General features: G+C 34.4%; 1 protein-coding gene across 1 annotated transcript; it reads left to right on the forward strand.

The window, feature by feature from the left end:
• The first annotated feature begins 4,572 nt into the window (after positions 1 to 4,572).
• On the forward strand, positions 4,573 to 13,920 carry LOC149570979 (uncharacterized). Its single transcript, XM_089812550.1, has 4 exons — positions 4,573 to 5,261; positions 12,466 to 12,762; positions 12,885 to 13,283; positions 13,410 to 13,920. Exons 1-4 carry the CDS (start codon positions 4,971 to 4,973, stop codon positions 13,794 to 13,796), a joined length of 1,374 nt encoding a protein of 457 aa, XP_089668676.1. The 5' UTR covers positions 4,573 to 4,970; the 3' UTR covers positions 13,797 to 13,920.
• Positions 13,921 to 22,248: the final 8,328 nt, after the last annotated feature.

A 22,248-nucleotide genomic window follows, 5' to 3' on the forward strand; every position in this document is an offset into this window, starting at 1 on the left:
TCAAAATTTAATTTTCGCTAAAAATAAATATTAAGACAAATAAGTCTAATATATTTCAATGTTTTCATATTTCACGATGAAAAGTGAATGAAATATAAATAAATATGCATTAAGAAATTAAATATATAAGCCTAACATAAATTTAATTGAAATAGTAGTAATAAGTAACATTGAGCAATATTTATTTCAACCTATTGGACTATATTTTTATTTACAAATATAGTAATGTAAACTAATACAAGCTTTAAATGTCTTATATAGTACAAGTCAAATTTAACGTTTCACATATACATCACATCAAGATTTAGTATATTAACCATATGATTCACACAATTTTCCTAAACTTAATTTTTATATATCTATAAACTAATAAAAATTAACTTAATATTGTTACATAATTATAATCAAATATATTTTATAATACATAAATGTTAATCTTTTCTATAAAAAAATCAAATAAATATCTAGAACTAATATCAAAATATTAATATTGTATATTCACATATTATATCTCTAACTAATATTACATATATTTAGTTATAATAATTTCTCATACTTTAACAGTAGGCAGGGACTCGTGCTCGATAGAGCTCTTATTAAATATTAAATAATTTACAAAATTATTTTCAAAGTCTAAAACTTAAAAAACCATAAAATTGTACTCTACAAAAGCAAAGAATTATATCGAATTTTGTTATATTATATTAATATTTACGTTTATATAAAATGAAATCACATACAATTTTTTTGGCTAAAATTATACAATATGGTATTCTTAAAGCATTTCTATATCACAAATTGGTTTAAACCAACGAGAATGCAAATAAATAATATTTTTTATGGAAAAAATAAATAATATAAATTTAAACTTTATAAATAAATATTTGGATAATGAAAAAAAAGAGAAAGATTTTCATTAGTTAACATTTATTGAGTATTGAGATAAAGTGAATGCAATAGTATTGACAAGTACAATAATAATTTGTAATTATTTTATTGGTTGTGCAATTATTGAAATAAATAAAGGTACAAATTAAGTTATAATGTGAAGGCACCTACTACAGTGTAACTTATTTGCATTGTCAAAAGTTGTGCCAAGTCCTACTCGTGCTCGACTTCTCGGCTATGCAATGAAATAGGGAATGGTGATGTGACCAGGATGACATGAGTCAAATTTGACCTACATGACTTCCGATATGTTCCCACCAAATTTTCCTTAAGCTTAGCATAATGTTTATAACTAGTTCATTTTCTTTGTTGTAAGCAATTTAATTTTAATTGATAAAGTTTGTTGTGCAAAAAATTAAAGGATTTTTTCCAAAGTTATTTTTTTTCAAATATGATATTATATTAAAGTCATAATTTTTTTGATGAATAGTTGTTTTCTATTAATAAAAATATACTAAGAGTACAATTCACAAAAAAGGGGGCCGAGGATACAAGATCACCCCTCAAGAGTTCACACGACCGAAGTCAGAATCAAATACTATTCATTAAAAAAACCATATAAGAAGCAAGTCCTCAGTCAACTAAAGTAGTGCCAGATGAGGGGGGAAAGTCGTAAATTTTAATAAAATATTAATATTATATTTTATATTTTGAATTGTAAGTATTATTATTATTAATGATAAAGTGATAATTTTGTTTTGTTTTAGTTATTTATCCTATTTTGTAATACTTATGACAATTTTATATTCTTATTATTTAAAAAATTAATTCGTCTATTTATCAAATTGTATCTATTGGTATATATATTTTAGAAATTTATTGTTATATATTTAAGATATTTATATTTAAAATAAAAGTTTGTAAGTAAAAAAAACTAAATTCATAAAATTAAAAAATATGATTTTATTTTCTTTACTATTTAATATCATATTAATTGAAAATAATTTTTTTATTTTTTTAAAGAACTTATTGTGGTATGTTTTTATTAAAATAAAAGCTGAAATTAAATTCATAAAATTAAAAAATATGATTTCATTTTTTCCCCTATGCAATATCATATTAATTCAAAAGATTTTTATTTTATTTAAAAAAAAAATTACTGTGGTATATTTCTATTATAAGTATAGATTTTAGGCACTATCTATGCAACAACATATTTGCACCTTGGTAAAAATACATATTGCTAACAAACAATAGTATGTTAGCAATTATGTTATTTAATAGTAAGTGTTTGCAAATTACTAACACATCTTTATTTATCGATAATAGGTTTTCTGTATTAATTAGAAAAACATAAGTACATAACTTCCATAATGGATTGAGTCCTACCATCATCAACCTCTTCTACCCTTCAAGCATACATTCTTTCTTCCCCTTTTATAGCTAATTTTCATCTATTAGCCTTTCCTCTATTTTAGAACTATATAGTCTAAATTTTTACATACTACAAATTCATCCATAAAAACATTTATATTAGCTCATACTTGAGCTCTATCTCTCTTATGTTGCATTTTCATCTATCTGCAGTTTTGACTATACAAAACTCAAACCTGGTTTTCCTTCAAATTCATATAGTTGACTGAAGTTCTCTATCTTTTATGCTCTCTCTTTCTCGTCATCTCCATGCAAACTCAAAAATTTTTCTCATTCCCTTCATCGCTTGGCTATCGTCCTCAAAATTATATATTTTTTATCTACCGTGCCTCATCCCTTCATCTCTGTCCGATCCTGCCAAGAGCCTCCACTGCTTCTTTTGCGACGAGGAACATTCCTCCATAGCCTGACAACTGGATCTTGCTCTAACTGTTCCACATGCCCCAGTTCCCTCACTACTCTATGCCAGGCATCCTCTACTTTCCTATACATTAGGGTTTTATCAACTTGTGCTTTCTAGTGCAAAAAGGGCATGTAGCTGAAGCATCGAGCATCATCCTTGTCAACAAAACACTCACTGATATCTTTCCCAATACCTAGAATCAACAACTCCATGATTGATTCTAGTCTATCTAGCATATCCTCTACAAACAATGCTCGTGTTACCGATTCCACTTTGTAGGTGCTCTTGTTCAGCTCCAAACCCCATGCAATGAAGACTAAAATCATGTCCAGGTTTGTGCGCCTTTTTATAGCTCTTTCTTGGAACTGGTCTCCAATAACCTCCAACACAACTGAGATCATCTCCTTTGTTTTTATTTTTAGTAAACCTTTAACTCGTTCCCATCTTGCAGGTTCCTTGAAAGATCTTAGTTGTTTGTTTGAATCAACTAAAAAAAGTGACCTCCATCTTCATTTTCTTCTTCCTTAAAAAAATAAAATAAGAAAACCTTACTTTCTTACCACACTTTGTCTTTGCTGCTAGTAATATAACCACTCTTGTTGCTCTATACTCTTCCCTTCACACGCTTTGTCTGTCACCTCACAATTAATTCTTCTCGGAGTTTAGGAATGCCACCGAAAACCACCATCATATCCATTTGGGCAGTCTTTAATTTGTCTCATAATTACAATTTTACATCACATCTCCCACCATCCTTATAGATGTGCCATTACTTTACTATAATAACTCTTGTTGCGGATAGTTGCTGAAGTTCTCCAACATCACTTCTCCAATATTGGATAAATTTATCGCCTCTCTAAAGTGTGGCTAATTTTAAAGTTCGTGAACTTATCCAAATATTTAATAATTTCATCTATTTGGCTTTGTAAATACCAAGTTTGTGAATGTCTCATTTAAAACATACTGACTATGATCTTTGAATCTTTTTCCAAATGAAAATTATTGGCCCTCAGCTTGGGCATCGACTACGGTGCAACTTATTTGCATCGTCGAAAGTTGTGCCAAGTTGTGCTCGTGCTCGACTTCTATGGGCTTAAACATTGCATGACACTATCTACGCAATAGCATATTTGCACTTTGGTAAAAAAAATATTGTTAACAAACAATAGTATGTTAGTGATAATGTTAGCTAATTACATTAATATGTATTAGTAATCTGCAAACACTTACAATTAAGTAACATAATTGCTAACATACTATTGTTTGTTAGTAATATGTTTTTTTACCAAGGTGCAAATATAAAACACATTGCTAATAAACAATAGTATGTTAGCTAATTGTATAATATGTGTTAGTAATTAGGGGAAATGTTGCAAGTAATTACTTTTCGAGGATAGGCTAATAGGATTTTCTCTTCATGGGATTGTTTGATTCAAAGAAACTGGTTAGATGTGAAAATTAACTGGTATAATGATGGAAGTAGGAGAGTGGACAAAACAAAAGGTAGGGAGAATGCAATTTGAATACCGTTGGATGAAGGTTGGATAAAAAATAACTTCAACGGAGCCTCTAAAATTAACTCGGGGGTTTCAAGAGCAAGGGCCATTGCAAGAAAGGCTAATGGGGAGGTTAAAGCCATAACATCAGAAAGAAAACTGGATGGAACTAATAATGTAGCGGAATCTCATGCAACTCTCCTAGCCATGCAACTAGGAGCCAAGTTGAGGGCTCTGTTGAGGCAACAACATATTTGCACTTTGGTAAAAAACATATTGTTAATGTAAACAATAGTATATTAGCAATCATATTAGCTAATTGTATTAATATGTTTTCTTACCAAGGTGCAAATATGTGGCTGATGTAGAGGTGTCCAACCAGCCTATTCTTTCAATTTCACCATTCGATCCTTTTGTTAGGGCTGCTCATATTGGGAATATTGTATGACAGACGATGGAATGTATTCAATTCGGAAAGATATCCTTCAAGAAAAATCAGTGGGCAAAGAGAACACACAGCTTTTCGTAGCATATAGTCAGGAAGCCTGGAATTTGACGGTCACCATATCTAGCACTTGGAGGCCACTTGGACGGTCACCCTATGCTGAAATTTGAAATTTGAAAGAATGGGCTGATTGGATATGAAGTAGTAGATGAAACAAACAACGAGCATATGTGAAAAAAGCAAGACACCAATTCTTGCTTGGCCACCATTAGTGTAAATGGTCAAGCGTTGCAGCTATTAGAAAATGTGCGTTTCTACCATATGCCCTACAACATGGTTGAGACTGGCAACTTCTTTTCAACTTAGAGGAAGCAGCGGAGTAAAATTAGGTTTCGAAGGGGGGCAAAGCTTTTCCATCTGTAAATGGAACAATAGTGATAATAATTTTGGGCAATACCAATGGAATCTTAGATACCCGTCCTCCTGTACTTCAACAGTGCATGCTATTCGTGCTGCAGAAATTCCACCATTGATTTCGTCCATTGTTAGGTACCGATTTAGGAGATATTCAGCGGTTCGCAAGGGTCAAGTTCAGGTCATTTCTCTTAAACTTTTCACCTGCAATGAAATTTTGATTCTGTTTTGAGAAATAAGAACATATTTTATCAGGCATTTGTGGGTACACAACAAGGCTTTCATGTTGTTTGCTAATTTCTGTTGTTATAGCCATGCTTGATTGCTGAGCAAAATTGCATGCGAGGATGCTCCTTTAATCTTTGCTTTTACTTTTCAATATTTATTTGTGGTTATATCATAGTATTTTCCAATTACCAGCTTGGGTTCGAACCTAGGTTCTTCTGACGACTGTGTTATGTATCTTATACATTTATTGCCTCAAACAAACTTTAGCAAAGGGAAGTCAGAAAAACAGGAATGGAGCCTTTGAATTGTTTAGTGAGATATCACATCAGGGCTAAAATCAGAACCAATGAGTGAATTTCAGAGTGCTTTGGTAGTCATATTGGCATCACACAAGTTTGCCCATTTTCCCAATTTCGTTTGAGCCATACATTGGTATGTTGAAAGAGCTATACCTGCCTATCAATATGCCGACAGATCTAACCAATGGAATCGTTAGAATGAATACTTGAATTACAAGATTAAATATTTCATATGATGCTATAAATTTTAACACTTCCTCTGGGCAAATATGAAATTAATTAGGAATTACTGAGATCATTCAATGAACAAAAATATTTTATTCATAATCATAAGAACACTATTCATAATCATAAGAACACTCAATGTAGAGTTTATTCACAAATAAAAATCATGGAATCACTCAACATGATAAACTTGTAAAAATCTCAGCTAAGCCTTTTAATCATGGATGATCTCCACATGAACTGTCATGGAGTAACTAAACATGACATCCAACTCCCATCATGGATTTACTCCTTGTGACGTCATCATGGATTCACTCCACATGATGATCATTCCTAGAGTGAAAGAGTTATCATAGCTAAATCTTACAACCTACCTTGTCTATTCACACATAAATAACAAAAACAAAACTTAGATCCATTTAAGTCTCAAAGTTGATCATACCTAGCTTATTTCTAAAATAAGAAAGTTTCACCTTAGACAATGGCTTGGTGAGTATATCAGCAGTTTTCTCATTTGTGCTGATGTATTTCATCTCCACAATCTTTCGAAACACCATGTCTCTTAAGTAATGGAATTTGATTTCTATGTGTTTAGACTTGTCATGGAAGACAGGATTGATGAAATTTTAATACAGCTCTGATTGTCACAAAAAATAGTGGTAGAGTTCAATGATTCTCCAAATAATCCTATGAGGAGTTTACGAAGCCATATTGCTTCTTGAGCTGCTGTATAAGCAACCACATATTCAGCCTCAGCTGAGCTTTGAGCAACACATTTTTGCTTCTTGCTGCACCATGAAATCATAGCAGACACAAGGCTGAAGCAAAAACCTGTTGTACCTTTCTGTCCATAATGCAACCAACCCAATCTAAATCAGGAAAACCATGAAGCTGAAGATCATCAGTGTGTGAAAACTTCAATCCATACTTTAGAGTTCAACGGACATATCTAAGAATGTGCTTAGCAGCAATGAGATGAAATTTCCTTGGTTCTCACATAAACTGACTCAAAGTATTAACTGCATAGTAGATATCTGGCCTAGTATTAACAAGATACATGAGGGAATCAATCAACTGTCTATAGAGAGCGGAAATAATCAAATCTGAATCAGCAAGAACTTCTTGAAGTCTTTTCAAATTAACCTCCATAGGAGTCACATTTGGTTTGCAATCAAGCTCTCCGAATCTTTTAAGAATATCTACAACATACTTGCCTCAGCTGAGATTAATCTCATCAAACTTTTGCCAAATTTCCAATCCAAGAAAGTAGTGCATTAATCCAAGATCTTTCATCTCAAATTCAGAAGTTAAGTCATTCTCACATTTGTCTATCAATTTATCATCATTAGTAATGAAGAGATCATCAACATAAAGAACTAGGATCAGCATGAGGTTATTATACCTTTGAAATAGATATTCGGATCAACTTCATTTTTTATAAAACCCAAGCTCAGAAGATATCTATCAATACGAACATACCAAGCCTGAGGAGCTTGCTTTAGACCATACAGTACTTTTTTTCAGCTTGCAAACATGAGAATCTCTGTTTATGAATTACAAATCCTTCAGGCTGTTCCACAAAACTTCTTCATCAATGAAACCGTTAAGAAAGGCTGTCTTGACATCCATTTGGGGTAGCTTCCATTTTTTAACAGCTACAATAGTAATTATAGGTCTAATAGAAGTGTATCTAGCTACAAGAGCAAAAGTCTCATCATAGTCTATACCTCTTTTTGAGAAAAGCTCCTTGCTACAAAGCTGGCTTTGAATTTCTCCATACTCCCATCAGCACCTTGCTTAATTTTGAACAACCATTGAGAAGAAATAACTGATTTACCTTTTGGACGAGGGACAATCTCCCAAAAATCATTTTTCATGATTGAATCATACTCCCCCAACATGACGTCTCTCCAAACTTGCTGTCCTATAGCTAAATCAAAACAAGAAGGTTCAGAGTCAATGATATTACACATCAAGGCTACATAACTGTCAAATTTCTGAGGCCTTTTACTTTCTCTAAGGGTTTCCCGTGGAGCTGAAATGTTTTCAACATCTTGTACAGTATTTCTAGCCCACAATGGGCTTTTCTTTTCATTCACTGGAACACTAGGACCAACATCAAAATCAGGCTGAAATTAAGGACAATCATCAGGAGAGTCCTCCCTCTCAACAAGGCTAGGAGAAGAGGGAGTAGCAAGAGGAAGTTCTTGAGAGATTACAGGTGCTTCCATATCAATATCTGAAGAGGGTTCGATAGATCTTCCACATATCAAATTTTCTTCAAAGGAGACATCTCTTCTTAACTCAATCATCTTTTGACCCAGAATGTAAATATTATAAGCCTTAGACAATTCACTATAACAAACAAAAATCCCCTTCTTTCCCGAGGGTTCTAATTTAGATCTTTAATCTTTGGGAATATGAATATAAATTGAACAACCAAATATTTTAAGATGACATACATCAGGTTTAGAACCAGAAAAGGCTTCTTCCAGAGTCATGTTGTTAAGATCAATGTGAGGGCTCCTATTTTGAACATATGCTGCTGTCCTGCAAGCTTCAGCCCAAAGAAAAATCTACAACCCTTGATCATGAATCATGGCTTTAGCAGCCTCAACTATGGCTCTGTTTTTCGTTTCAGCAACACTGTTCTGTTGAGGATTGTAAGGAATGCAAAAGTCCCTCTTAATTCCCAAATCAACACAAAAGGATTGAAATGCACAAGAGATAAATTCACCCCCATTGTCAGATCTGAGAGTCTTGATCTTCTTTTCTGTGATATTTTTTGCAAGAGCTTTAAATTCCTTAAACTTAGATAATACTTCATCAGATTCCTTGGATTTAAGAGAGAAAATCCAAGTCTTGTGAGAGAAGTCATCAATAAATGTGACATAATACCAAAATCCACTTAATGAAGCTGAAGACTTGGGCCCACACAAATCAGAGTGAAACAATTCTAGCACATGCTTAGCTCTACTGTCGCTTGAACGAAAAGGACCCTTAGTGAATTTGCCCAATGCACATCCCTTGCAAATGCCATCATAGGAAGCACTAAGTTTAGGAAGACGTACAACCAGCTTATCCATAGTAAAGAGAGATTTGCAGTTGAGATGATTAAACCTTCTATGCAACAACAAATTATTATCAGAGGCATCATGATTTAAAACTCGAATTTGATTTACAGAAAGCTTGTAGAGACGTTCATGACGAACTCCAATCACTTAAGTTGAGTTAAAATCAGAGGTTTTCTTCCATGCAACTACTGTTCCATTAGTGAAAGCAACATTAAAACCTATATCCTCTAAGGCTGAAATAGAAATTAAGTTCCTCTTGATACCAGGAACAAATAGAAATTGCTAAGATGAAGAGGTATACCAGAACTTAATTTGAATGAAGTGTTACCAGCCTGTTTAGCGGAATAGGAAGCATCATCTCCAATGATTACTTGCAAGTGAGAGTCCTTTTCTTCCAAATTTGATAGATGTTGCTTATAGCCTGAAATGTGGTGAGAAGCACCACTATCTATCAACCAAGTATTGCAATCTGCTGGAACATTACTGGACAACGCTGAAATGAAAAGAAATCCTTCTGGATAATTGTTGGGGTCCTTGAAAGAACTTGAATCTTTTACATCAGAAAAAACCACTTGATGATCAAGATTCATGGTACACTTTCTAGAATAATGACATTATTTATTACCTCTGAAACATTTCAGTTTGGACATATCTCTTTTCCTTTTAAAATCAGAAGATGAAGAAGAGGGATACTTATCATCAAAGCTCCTGAATTCCTTTTCTTTCCTCTTTTCTTGAAACTATGAGTAATAACTATTAAGGACTTGATCTTCCTCATTGAAAGATTTACGAGAATTTCCCCTGGCCTCCAACTTGCATTCTTCTTGAATACAATCAGATCTTAATCTATCAAAATTTGGAAGCTCGCTTCTACCATTGATACCTTAAATGAATGATTCCCAAAAATGTGAGAGACCATTCATGGCTAACATGACAAGTTCTTTGTCATTAATAGACTCTCCAATAGTATCCAATTGATCTTTTAATTCTGAATTTTTCAGAAAGAAAGAACTAATGGAGTCTTCTTTGCCCATTTTGATATGAAGAAGCTGCATGTGAAGAGCCAAAGCCTTGCTAGTATTGTTAACCTCATACAACTTGTGAAGATGGTCATAGATTTCCTTTGCCGAGATTATCAGTATAACTATCATCACTCTCAAAGGTAAAAACATGAAATTACAAGAAAGCTAAGCTATCATGTGTGATAAGTCTCAAGGAAGCCAATATCATATAAAGAATGTTATTTATTGATGTCGAAAGAATTTTGCAAGATCCAAAAGGACCAAAAGAGAAGTCAAGTTTATATTATTGATTATGCACTTTTGAAGAGTTAAAGATAAATGGATCTAAAATTGTACATTGCACTTATACAAATCAAATACAATGTATGCGATAGGCATTGAAGAGTATATGCAATGTTGAGGAGTTTGGTGATTGAGGATTGATGGATCAACTTTCATATGATAAGCTGTGATGCATTGAAAAAGATGGAAAAGAGTGATATCAAAGTAGGAAAACAAGAAAGTATGCAAATTATTTAACATTGATGATTTTATCTTACAAGTCTGCTGATGACACTCTCATATTACGAGTGAATAAACTCTATACACAACAATCTATATGAATAAACTTGAATAGTGATAAAAGCTAAGTTACCGGATTCGCACCCTGGAGCTCGGGTCCGGGTCCGGATTCATTCGGGTCCAGATCCGAGCCCGGGTCCACGACCGGTCCGGGCAGGGTCCGCATTTTGGCCTGCGGGTCCTCCCGGGTCCATGCTTGCACGGACCCGGGAGGACCCGCAGGCCAAAATGCGGACCAAGCACGGACCCGGGAGGACCCGCAGGCCAAAATGCGGACCCTGCCCGGACCGGTCGCGGACCCGGGCGAATCCGGGCGGACCCGCGGTAGGTGGGGCCAAAAAGTGGCCCAAAAAAGCAATAAAATAATGTTTTTTTCATTATTTTTTTTGCCAAACCCTAAAGTAAGGCCTATTAGATGCATTTCATTCATCTAATCTCTCATTTGCTTTGTCATTTTGCTCTCTCATTTTGGTGTGGCCATTTTGCAAGTTTGAAGAGAAGGTTTTAGAGATTATTTGTGGAGTTTCAAATCCTTCAAATAATCAGTGTTGAGTGTTCCAGGTATGCATTTGATCCTTCCTTTTGCTTCTTTCATAGTTTGTTTTTAGTTTTTTAAATTTTTTATATTTATTGTTCTAAATTTTTATCAAGTTTTGTATAAGTTTTGAAATATTTTTTTAAATTTGTTTTTATAGATTGCAAGAATCCAAGAATGAGTAGTCAGGGTTCAGTGGGTGGGGTGGGATCCCAAAGATTTAAAATTGATAAAGGCTCTCCTTTGTGGAAGTATACAACAAGAATTGAGCAATGTGCTGGTGGGGGAGGGTATATATGGAAATGCAATTTTTGCCAAAACCAATATAGAAGCTCCTATTTCCGGGTTAAACATCATTTGATAGGTCCACCAGGTCAAGGGATTTCCATGTGTGAGGGGCCCCTAGAGGGAGGTAAAAAAGGGTTGTCAGCTCCTCAAATAGTAGGCATGTTAAAAGAACAAGAAGAGGCTGATAGGTTAGTGTCAAAGGTAAAAAAAGATAAGTCAAAGCAAATACCACCAACACCACCCTCTCAAACAATTAGTAAACCACATCCCTTCCTACCTACCCCATCTATGGATGAAGATGAAATAGAAACACCCGCATCCCGCAAGAGAGGCCCATTAGATACGGCATTTGAAAATGACAAGAGAGAAATTGCTGACATAAAGGTTGGGCGTTGCCTCATTACAAATGGTGTTTCATTCAATCTAGTGAGATCCCCTTATTGGAGAGAGATGGTGAAAGCAATAAATGATGCACCTCATGGTTACCAATCCCCTGGATATGAAAAGTTGAGAACCACCATATTGCATAAGGAGAGAAAGAATGTAGAAAACCTCCTCAAACCAATAAGAGATTCTTGGATCCAAACGGGGGTGAGCATTGTCTCTGATGGATGGAAAGATTGCAAAAACCGTCCATTAATAAATGTGATTGCTGTTTGCCCCAAGGGGGCAATGTTTTTGAAGGTGGTTGATTGTGAAGGGCAAGTAAAGGATGCAAATTTTATTGCCCAACTTCTCATTGAATCCATAGAGTCCGTGGGAGTTGACAGTGTTGTCCAAGTAATAACGGACAATGCTAAAGTTTGTAAGGCTGCAGGTGCTTTGGTAGAAGCACGATATGAGCATATCTTTTGGACACCATGCACTGTCCACACCTTGAACTTGGTGATGAAAACAATGGGCAGCCAAATTGAATGGATGAAAAATGTGTATGAGGAGGGTGAGCAGATCCAAATGTTTGTGACAAACAACCATATGTCACAAGCAATTTTCAGAACTTTCTCCCGCTTGGAATTATTGAAGGTAAATTTTCAACTTTATTTAGCTTCATTTATCATATTAATTTTTGTGTCATACTTTACAAAATTTAATACATATTCTTAAATTTTTGTGTTATCATATTAACTTACAATTTGAATTAACATGGTAATAGGTTGCTGAAACAAGGTTTGCTTCACACACAATCGTCTTTAGACGACTTGTGAGGGTGAAAGAGGCATTGGGTCAAATGGTTATTAGCAACAAATGGGGTGGATGGAAGCAAGCTGATACAGAAAAGGCCAAAACTGTAAAGGATTTGATCTTGAGTGATAATTTTTGGAATAGGGTGGAATATGCATTAGAACTCACCGAGCCCATCATGTCTATGCTTCGGTATGCCGACACGGATGAGCCTTGTTTGGGAAACATATATGATGCCATGGACTCTATGCTAGAAAGAATGAAATCAGTAAGTTTAAATTTTTATACAATACTTTATCCTTGTTTATTGAGAGATTTTGATTTTTGATTTTAATTAAGTTATTAACACTACATCAAGATAACTTACATGTACATCATTTGACATCTCAGGTCATTCAGAGGAGAGAGCAGGATCCTGATACCTTGTACACTAAGGTGGAGAAAATTGTTCTACATCGTTGGAACAAGATGACTACACCTTTGCACCTCTTGGCATATGCACTTTCTCCTAGATATTATAGCAGTGAGATACTTGCGATTCCTGGTAGAGTGGCACCATATAGAGATCCTGAAGTTGCTGTTGGGTATAAGAGGGCACTTAACAGGCTCTTTAGTGATCCTGATGTGGCATCAAATGTTAGGAGAGAGTTTGTTGATTTTGTCTCAAGCAAAAATGCAGAGCCTGATGCAATCAATGACCAAAGTAAATTGGATGCCATTGGATGGTGGTACTTACATGGGGAAAGTTACATGTACCTCCAACCTCTTGCCATTAAGATCTTGTCACAAGTATGTATTTAAGTTTTTTTTCCTTTTCTTATGGCTACTTAGCTTGTCGAATTAGCACTCTTAAATTCCTATTGTATTGTAAAATTACTTAGCTAATTTTTTAAAATTTGTTGGTTGTCTCTCTAGGTTGCAAGCTCTTCTGCTGCTGAGCGGAATTGGAGTACATACTCCTTTATCCACTCAGTGAAGCGTAACCGGTTGGGTTCAAAGAAAGCAGAGGACTTGGTATTTATTCACAACAACTGGCGCCTCTTATCACGCAAGGATCCAGGATATAAGAAGGGACCAGAGAAGTTGTGGGATGTACTACCTGAGACTTCTAACTTGGATATGACTGTCCAAGATATATTTAGAATTGCCTTGCTAGATGTTGAGGAGGACGAGGAGGAGGATGTGGCTGCATCTGGGGCTAGTGGAACCGGTTTGGGTTCCAATGATGTGGAAAATGTCAATGATATAGATGAGGATGAAGCCATTGATCCCTCATATTTTGATGACCCATTTGACCCTTGAAGGGCATTTGCATCTTTGATAAACTATGTTTAAACATTTGTCATTGACTCATTGAGTCATTTATGATTTATCACTATGTTTCACAGTTTCAAACTTTATTAAGTCATAATTTATTATCTATCAATCTGATGAAGTAGTCTATGTTTTGAAATTCCATTTTGCATTTTAGTAATTCAATGTATGATTTTATTCAACATTAGCATAGATTAATGAGTGAGTATTTAATATTTATCTTTGACATTTGGCATTGATCAATAATCAAGTAACATTGATATATTCATACTATGGAATGACTTAGTTTTACTTTTACAACTATATGAGTTTATATTTTTTTTGCATATATATATATATATATATATATATATATATATATATATATATATATACACTAACGAACCCACCCACGAACCCAAATGGGGAAAAAAAAATTGCCCGAACCCACGAACCGAACCCTGAACCCGAACCCGTCCCCGAACCCAAATCGGCAACTTAGGATAAAAGACCTGCCATATTCATGTGTTTATCTAATAATGAACACATGACATCCTTGGGAACCATACAGCGAATGCAACAATGTGACCAATATTATGTGATGGTATCTAACCAAAAAAGAATGGATTAAATGCAAGGACAAATAAGTAGCAATTGTTATGAGTTCAATACAGAATAATGACTGTGCCAAGGAAAATAAGAAAGATGTTATAAATCCAAATTAGTTCATGGGATGTAAAGAAGATTCCATCAATATCATTTAAGCATTTGGTGGCAACATATTGTCCATGCCATCAAAGGCTACGAATAAGTCAAGGAATATTGCCAGAAGTTTTAAAATATTACATACTTGCTAACAAATGCTAAAATATATATGTATTTGCCTAACACTACATATGCAGTGTATGTACTACAAGGTAACGACATGAAGTAATAAGAAGCGGTTAAAGAAAAATCAATACAACGATGCCAGTATGGATGTTGACCGAAAAATCTTATGAGAATACTATCGAGAGTCTTCAGCCCAGTCACATGATTACCATTTTCAATGTTATCTTCAAGAAAGCTGCCAAAACTTTGGAGGATATGGAGTAATTGACGACAAATAATGTCAACATACATTGACCAAGCAGCAACAAATATAATATTGTGTATGCAACAATTATATTGCAGGAGGACATGGTAATTGAACCAGGGAAAGTGGCAATATTTTCCATAAGGTAATAGTCTTAGTGAAGGCCCGATAAAAAGACAACGAACAAAACATAAACCTGCGATTCCTCAAGTGCATAGAACAACAAACAGGTTGTGTGCCAATGGCATCTTGAGTCTGCAATAAATCCCGATGGAGTTAAAATATTGGCCATAGAAAGGAGTGATTTTTGTTGTGAGGTTTTCATACCATCGCCCCAAAATTTTGGGGACCCCATTTTTCGGTTGCCTTAGCAAAATTTGGAGTTGTCCAGAGGTTTTCGATTAGAAAATTTTACACCTTGGACGCCTTCGGGCTAGGAAAGGGATTTGATTTGTTTTCACCCGGTGCGAAACTTGATTTTCTAGAACATGTAATTTTGTCCTTAGGCCAAACAAAATTCAACGATATTTGGTAGGATAAAATTGCAAATTTTGGACTTAGAGATTTTTTTTCGAAAATTTGAAATAATTGTATAAGCTTGAGTAGTTTCAAAAAGAAAATTTTTGATTTAGTCGTTTTGGAAAATCTTGAATTTTTTTGGTGAAAAGGAAATTTTCTTTTTGATAGTGAAATTGAAATTGGAGTTTGAATTTCAATTGCCAGGAATGTTTTGTTTAGTGAAAAATTTGAAATTGTATTGCAAAATTGAAATTGCATTAAATTGCAAAATCTCATTAATTTGGTTGAAATTTATTGAAACTAGACCCTAGAAACTAAAGATGAAAATCAGTAATAAATAAAATCATTAGAAAGAAAATCAACACCAGAAGATATCCTGGGAAAACCCTTCTAGAATGAAGGGAAAAACCCAGCCACATAACAAAAGATCATTTTATTGATAATAAACATTCAAGTGTACAATATCCTTTGCTTGACGTGAATATATAACAATAGGAGAGACTCTTCACATTATAACGAAAGGTCTCTTGAGATTCCCATAACTCCTGTAATTAATTATAACTCTTTGAATATTCATGCCTCAATGCATGTGAATGACACGTCATTTACATTTAATATTCCAAATTTAAACTATAAATGTCCTCTTCAGCTGAAGGTGACAATAACAGTAATAACGTCCATATTTCTAGAGAAAAGATCTCTATCACAGCTACAATCTTCAACACTCCCTCTTAGCCAGAGAGAGATCTTTAACTGAAAAATCACACAAAACTACAACCAAAAGTCAATGATAAAATCTCATCATATAGATCCTATAAAATCCATGGAATCACTCAACATAAAAACCTATAACAATTACTCATATTCATGGATTTGCTTAACATAAAAACCTGTATCAATTACTCATTTTCATGGACATGCTCAACATGATAACTGGTAACAATTACTCATTGTTAATAATCAGGGAATCACTCAACATAGCAGATTTGTAAGACTCACAACTAAGCCTTTAATCACAGACTCTCTCAACGTGAGCTGTCATGGAATCTCTCAACATGACATCCAACTCCCATCAGGAAATCTCTCAACGTGATGACATCATGGACTCTCTCAACATGATGTTCACTATTGCATAGTGAAAGAGTTATTAAAGCTGATCTTACAATCTCATTTATTCACACATAATTGAAGTAGACATAACAAAATAGGACTTCGTTCCATTTAAGTCAAATTATACAAATACCACAAGCATCACAAGCATGTATGATAATGAAGGGGATTTCATAAGTACTCGCTCTTAATTATGAAGTCTCCCTCTAAATCTAACATTTCCCAAAGCAACCTATTGCCTTTCTTGTTACAGCTGCAACAATGAGATATAAAAGATTAATCAGTCAAAGATATCAAACAATAGTATACTCTATTTCTAGTAATTCTCATAAATACTCATCTCTTTGTAGTCTAATCTCAATAAACACACATAAACAAAGAGATTTAGAATAATGCCTGTAAATCTCATACCATCAATATAATTATAAGAATATGATATCAACATAAAAATAATACTTATCTCTTCAATTCCTTAGTAGTTGTAGCAATTTGTTGTTTAGTTTTCAGTGGCTATTTAAAAATAACGAAGAATCAAGAACTCTAGATAAAATATTTGCATGAGTTCAAAACATATCAAGAGAATCAAAGCACACTGTTAGAGAACCCAAAGACGCTGAAACCTCATTTATTAGTTGGAGAAATAGGGAAATTTAATGGTGGATAATAAGAAAGAAAAAAGATAATGATAAATTTATTATTTTACTCATGTCCAACAAATGACCACAACAAGTCAATGGGACTGAAGAGCCAAACAAGAGAACAACCATCAGAAGGAACAGCAAATGGTGACCACAAAACAAAGAGCAACGAAAAGAAGGAAAGAGAACCTTGGACCTTGACAAACATAAAGAGGGTAGAAGGGCAAGAAAACAACCTTAAGCCACTAAGCAAACTAGGGAATCGAGGAGGCAATAAAAAAAAAAAACCCAAGGACAACCTGGGTGGTGCCGATGATGTTGCCTCTGAAGGTGACTCACCTGCCAGGGAGTGGATCTCTACGAGTAAGATCTGTGGGTCTCACAAACTTGGAATGAGAAGGCAAAGGTATATTCTTTTTGGTGCCACACACCAAACTAAGCAAGAATGAGGTAATGAGCTGATTAGACAAAGGGCAAAAGCGGCGCCAAAAAGAATGATCCCATGCACAGATGGCCTCCTGCATATAAAGAGAAACACATCTTTGATCTATGTACCTAAAGGAGAGAGATCGGGCCTCCCTAAAAATGTAATAGAACTTGCCTATGCAGTGGAAGATAATGTGCTCAAACTCCACCTCACTAAGAGTACAAAGCTAGCAAATCCTATCCAATTGGTGGTCAGTACGATCTATCTAACCAAAGCAGGAGAGAGATCAGGCCTCCGTGAAAAGACAGTAGAACTTTCCTATGCAGTGGAAGATAATGTGCTCCTCAAACTCCACCTCACTAAGAGTACAAAGCTAGCAAATCCTATCCAACTGGTGGTCAATATGATCTATGTACCTAAAGGATGAGAGAGATCAGGCCTCCATGAAAAGACAATTGAACTTGCCTATGTAATGGAAGATAATGTGCTCCTCAAACTCCAACTCACTAAGAGTACAAAGCTAGCAAATACTATCCAACTAGTGGTTAGTACCATCTCAAAGATGGTGGGAACTGGCTTGGAACAACCCAAAGGAAATCTTGAAGGACTACAGCCGATGAAAAGAGGTATAAAAAGGATACACAATGATGTCATCTTGAAGCTCCAAAAAGTGCTCAACATAAAAGACATCTTTGGGCAAAGAACCTGGTGAGGTGCTTACCTAGGTGATGTGAATGTACCAAAGTAATGAGACTCGGACCTAGCTCAGACTTGACAAGGGTAACTCAACTCGTTACCCAGCTCGAACTCACCTATGACTTGGCAGTAACTTGGCAAAGTACTAAAACCCTTGAAATTTAGAAATTTTTTTGGATTTAAATTAATTCCGTGCACCCTTGATTGAATAAAGATTAAAGACACAAAAACATCATAAAATAGAAGGTAATTTGATCACATACATAACATACATTGATTACGTAACTACAAAGGCAAAAAAATTAAAATTCAGCCGAGTCAGATGAGTCAGCGGAGTTACCCTGCCGAGTCAGCCGAGTCAACTCAGTTATTTTGACCCTGCTCAGGTAACTTGACTAGCTAAATCAGAGAACTCGCCCAACTCGCAGCGAGTCTTGTTACTATGGAATGTACTGCCTATAAATATCATTCCTGATGGACATGTTCAATTGCTGCCTAGGAGGGAGGAGGTGGAGGGTCATTGAAAGGATACTGGAATAGGAGAAGACAGTCAATCTCAATTCTAATAGTACCTAGAAGGGTTGTGGCCCTTCTAAACCAACAATGAGACCAACTAGAGGGAGAAAAAGAGAGAAAAAGGGACTTAGAGAAGTAGTAGGGGAGGTAAGTGATGAGAGTGATTTGTTAGAAATTATCTTATATTTTACCATTTACATAAGCCTTCATCCTTATTTTCATATTCCATGTTCTATTCCATTTTCCCATGTTTTGTTGCATATATTTCAATATATATACGTAATATTTATTTTAGTTTTTAGATAAAATATTTGATTGTATTTTGCATTTATTATGCCGTAGGAAATTCATATTTCATATGGAGAAGAAATCCCAAATATGTGACAGCCTATATGCAAATTCAATATTAATTATTTATGACTAAAATCAAGAAGAAGCTTGTGGCTAAAATCAAGGAGAAGATTATGGTTAAAATCAAGGAGAATATTGTGGCTAAAATCAAGTAGCAAACTATGGTCAGAATCAAGAGGAATATTGTTTGAATATTGTTTGCTAAAAATATGATGGAGTGAGATTTGAACATGTAACCTACCAAATCCTATTTATTTCTATTACCACTCCACCATGCATGATTTTCAAAATGTCACATTCCATTTACTCAAATAACAATGCTCATTTCAAATAAAATGGGAGACCAATGGTTTAGAACCATTGATCTCAGCCTTCCAATTACAGCCTTTTAGCCAATGGGTTATGCATGCTCTTTCCTATCTAATTTGTATTATATTCTATCTAAAATGAAATTGCTCTGTAATTAGAAAATGGAGGACCCAACGGTTTCAACTATTCAACTCTTAAATGAGGGCTAAGAGATGAGATAAAGGAAGTTGCAGCACTTTACATGATGATGTAGCTTTGCCAATTCTGATCCACGTAATTCTACTTCAATATTACTTGTCTTGGGGTAAAAGGTTTGTTTTGGTTTTGGATTGAAACAATTCTTATTATGAGCAAATTGGAGGACGGTGGTTTGGAGCAGCAATCTCCTATATTTTCTCTCTGCACACTCAATAATCTGCAAATATAGCCAAGAGACAAATAAATTTGTCTTTCCATGGATAACCATCGTTTCCTATATTTTATTTTCTTGTCATAACTACCTACAGCCTTTAAACAAGGCTGTACAGAAACTATTATTCTGTTTGTTTAAAACAATATCAATTGTGGTACATATTTGTTATTAGCTGCGTATATATAACCACCATAAGGCAAACTCAATGAACAACTCTGTATTCTATCTGAGAAATAAAATATCGATTGTGCTGATCAATCCAATGTCCACCATATTTTATCTCACCACTTGATGGATTGGGAAGGGGGCCCACACTTTCCAAATCTCCAAGCCACAGGATTCACAGTAGGAGATTTCAGCAAACCTCAGATCCATTATACTTCAGCAGTGGAATAAAAATGCTTCTCATATATAGTGACGAACAATAGAGAAGTTGGGCAATCTTAGCTATACCTCAGCAACTAGATTGCAAGTACAATTCTTAGAATTTCCAACCCTTATACATTAACAAGGACACAAACTTCAGACTTAGAAATGTCACGAAGACAACAAAAGCAAATAATATTTAAATGGATGCTTTACTTATCAAATGGGCTCATATTTATAATCTCCAAATGGCACAAAATTTTACAAATGAACTTCACTTAAGAAGCTTCCCACACACAACATTAAAACATAATAAAGTGCCATTATAAACTAATTTATTAGTTGCTCTTGGCTCCGAAAATGACCTTTTCCACCATAGCTTCAAATTTTGACATGTAAGGCCATTTTTTCTTGTTTCCATGATTTAAAACTTTTTGTCCCGATTCCAACAAACTATGATACTGAGGTTACCAATCAATAACACTAATAAAAATAGCAACTTCAACATATTTAGATGAATAATAATAATAATTCACCCGTCTTGCATAAACAAGAATAATCATTAACATATAATACAAGAATAATCATGTCATCACCATCTATCTTAAAGTATAAGTAGGATCAACTTCATTCTTAGAGTACCCTAACTTTCTTAGATAGTTGTCTATTCTTTCATACCATTCTCTAGCAGCCTGTTTAAGACCATACAGTGCTTTTTTTAACTCACACATATGAGATTTTCTGTCATGAGTGAAGAAACTTTTTTTTTGCTCAATATAAACTTCTTCTTCAATTTCACCATTTACGAATGTTGTTTTAACATCCATTTGATGAACTCTCCATTCTTTGGATGTTGCAATTGCGAAGATAGTCCTAACAGATGTGTATCTAACAACTGGGGCAAATGTTTGTTCATGATCGATACCTTCTTTCAATGAGAAACCATGTCCTACAAATCTAGCTTTGTATTTTTTATTGCTATCATAAGGTGCATGCTTAATTTTGAAAAGCCACCTAGAAGAAACAACTGATTTGTTTTTAGGTCTAGGTACAATATCTCATACATCAATTTTTAGTATTGAATTATATTCTTCAATCATTGCTTCTTTCTAAGCTTTGCTTGATAAAGTTTCTTCAACATTTGAAGGTTTTGTTTTGATAAGTTCAATTAATAGAGCTACATAACATGACTGATTTCTTGTACTCTTGCTTTCTCTAATTACTTAATCAGGTTCAACATCATTCTCTTCTCACATTTTCCTAGCCCAAAGTGGCCTCTTTTAATTGTTATCATTTTCAATTGTTAAATCCTCATAACTTGATCATATTGTTAATGTATAAAGGAGCAAGATTGTGGATAGAGGACACAAAATATTATCAAAAGTTTGCTCTTCTAGCAATCTGATCCTTGACGACTTAGTGCAGAGATAAAATATAATTTCCAAAATTAATTACAAAATTCTTGAACTATAACATTCAGCCCAAAATTGAAGTAGATCAATTTGCAGCAGGAGTAAAGTCAATATATTAGTAGTGGTTGATCAAAATTTGCAGAAATCTTACACGGTATCAGAGCTCTAGTAGTCAAACCTAGGCCCTACAAATTGACAATCAAACTTAAAATATCTAGCAACATCTTGCTACCTTCAATTGCTAGCGCAATTAGAACCGAAGACAGGTTTGATGGAAAAAAAAATTTTGTTGCTTGGAAATTCAGAATTATGATGATTCTTGAAGACAATGATGTAATATAATTCATTGATAAGGAATCCAAGCAACTTGATGAAGATCCTCATAAAACTATTTGGATTAAAGGAAACAGAAAAGTCATGCCAATCATATTAGATGGAGTTAAAAATGAAATAGTACCTATGCTAATGAAACACCAAATAGCATGGAATATGATGAGTGCATTATTAAATACATACGAGGTTAACAATGCAACTAGAACCCTTGCACTAAAAAAGCAACTAAATCATATAAAGATAAGGAAGGGAGAGTCTATGAATTCATACTTTCTAAGGATGGCTAGTCTAAGACAA

The sequence above is a fragment of the Cupressus sempervirens genome, chromosome 2, assembly GCF_028749045.1.
Source record: "Cupressus sempervirens isolate cs-2001-9-10 chromosome 2, ASM2874904v1, whole genome shotgun sequence".
Taxonomy (NCBI): domain Eukaryota; kingdom Viridiplantae; phylum Streptophyta; class Pinopsida; order Cupressales; family Cupressaceae; genus Cupressus; species Cupressus sempervirens.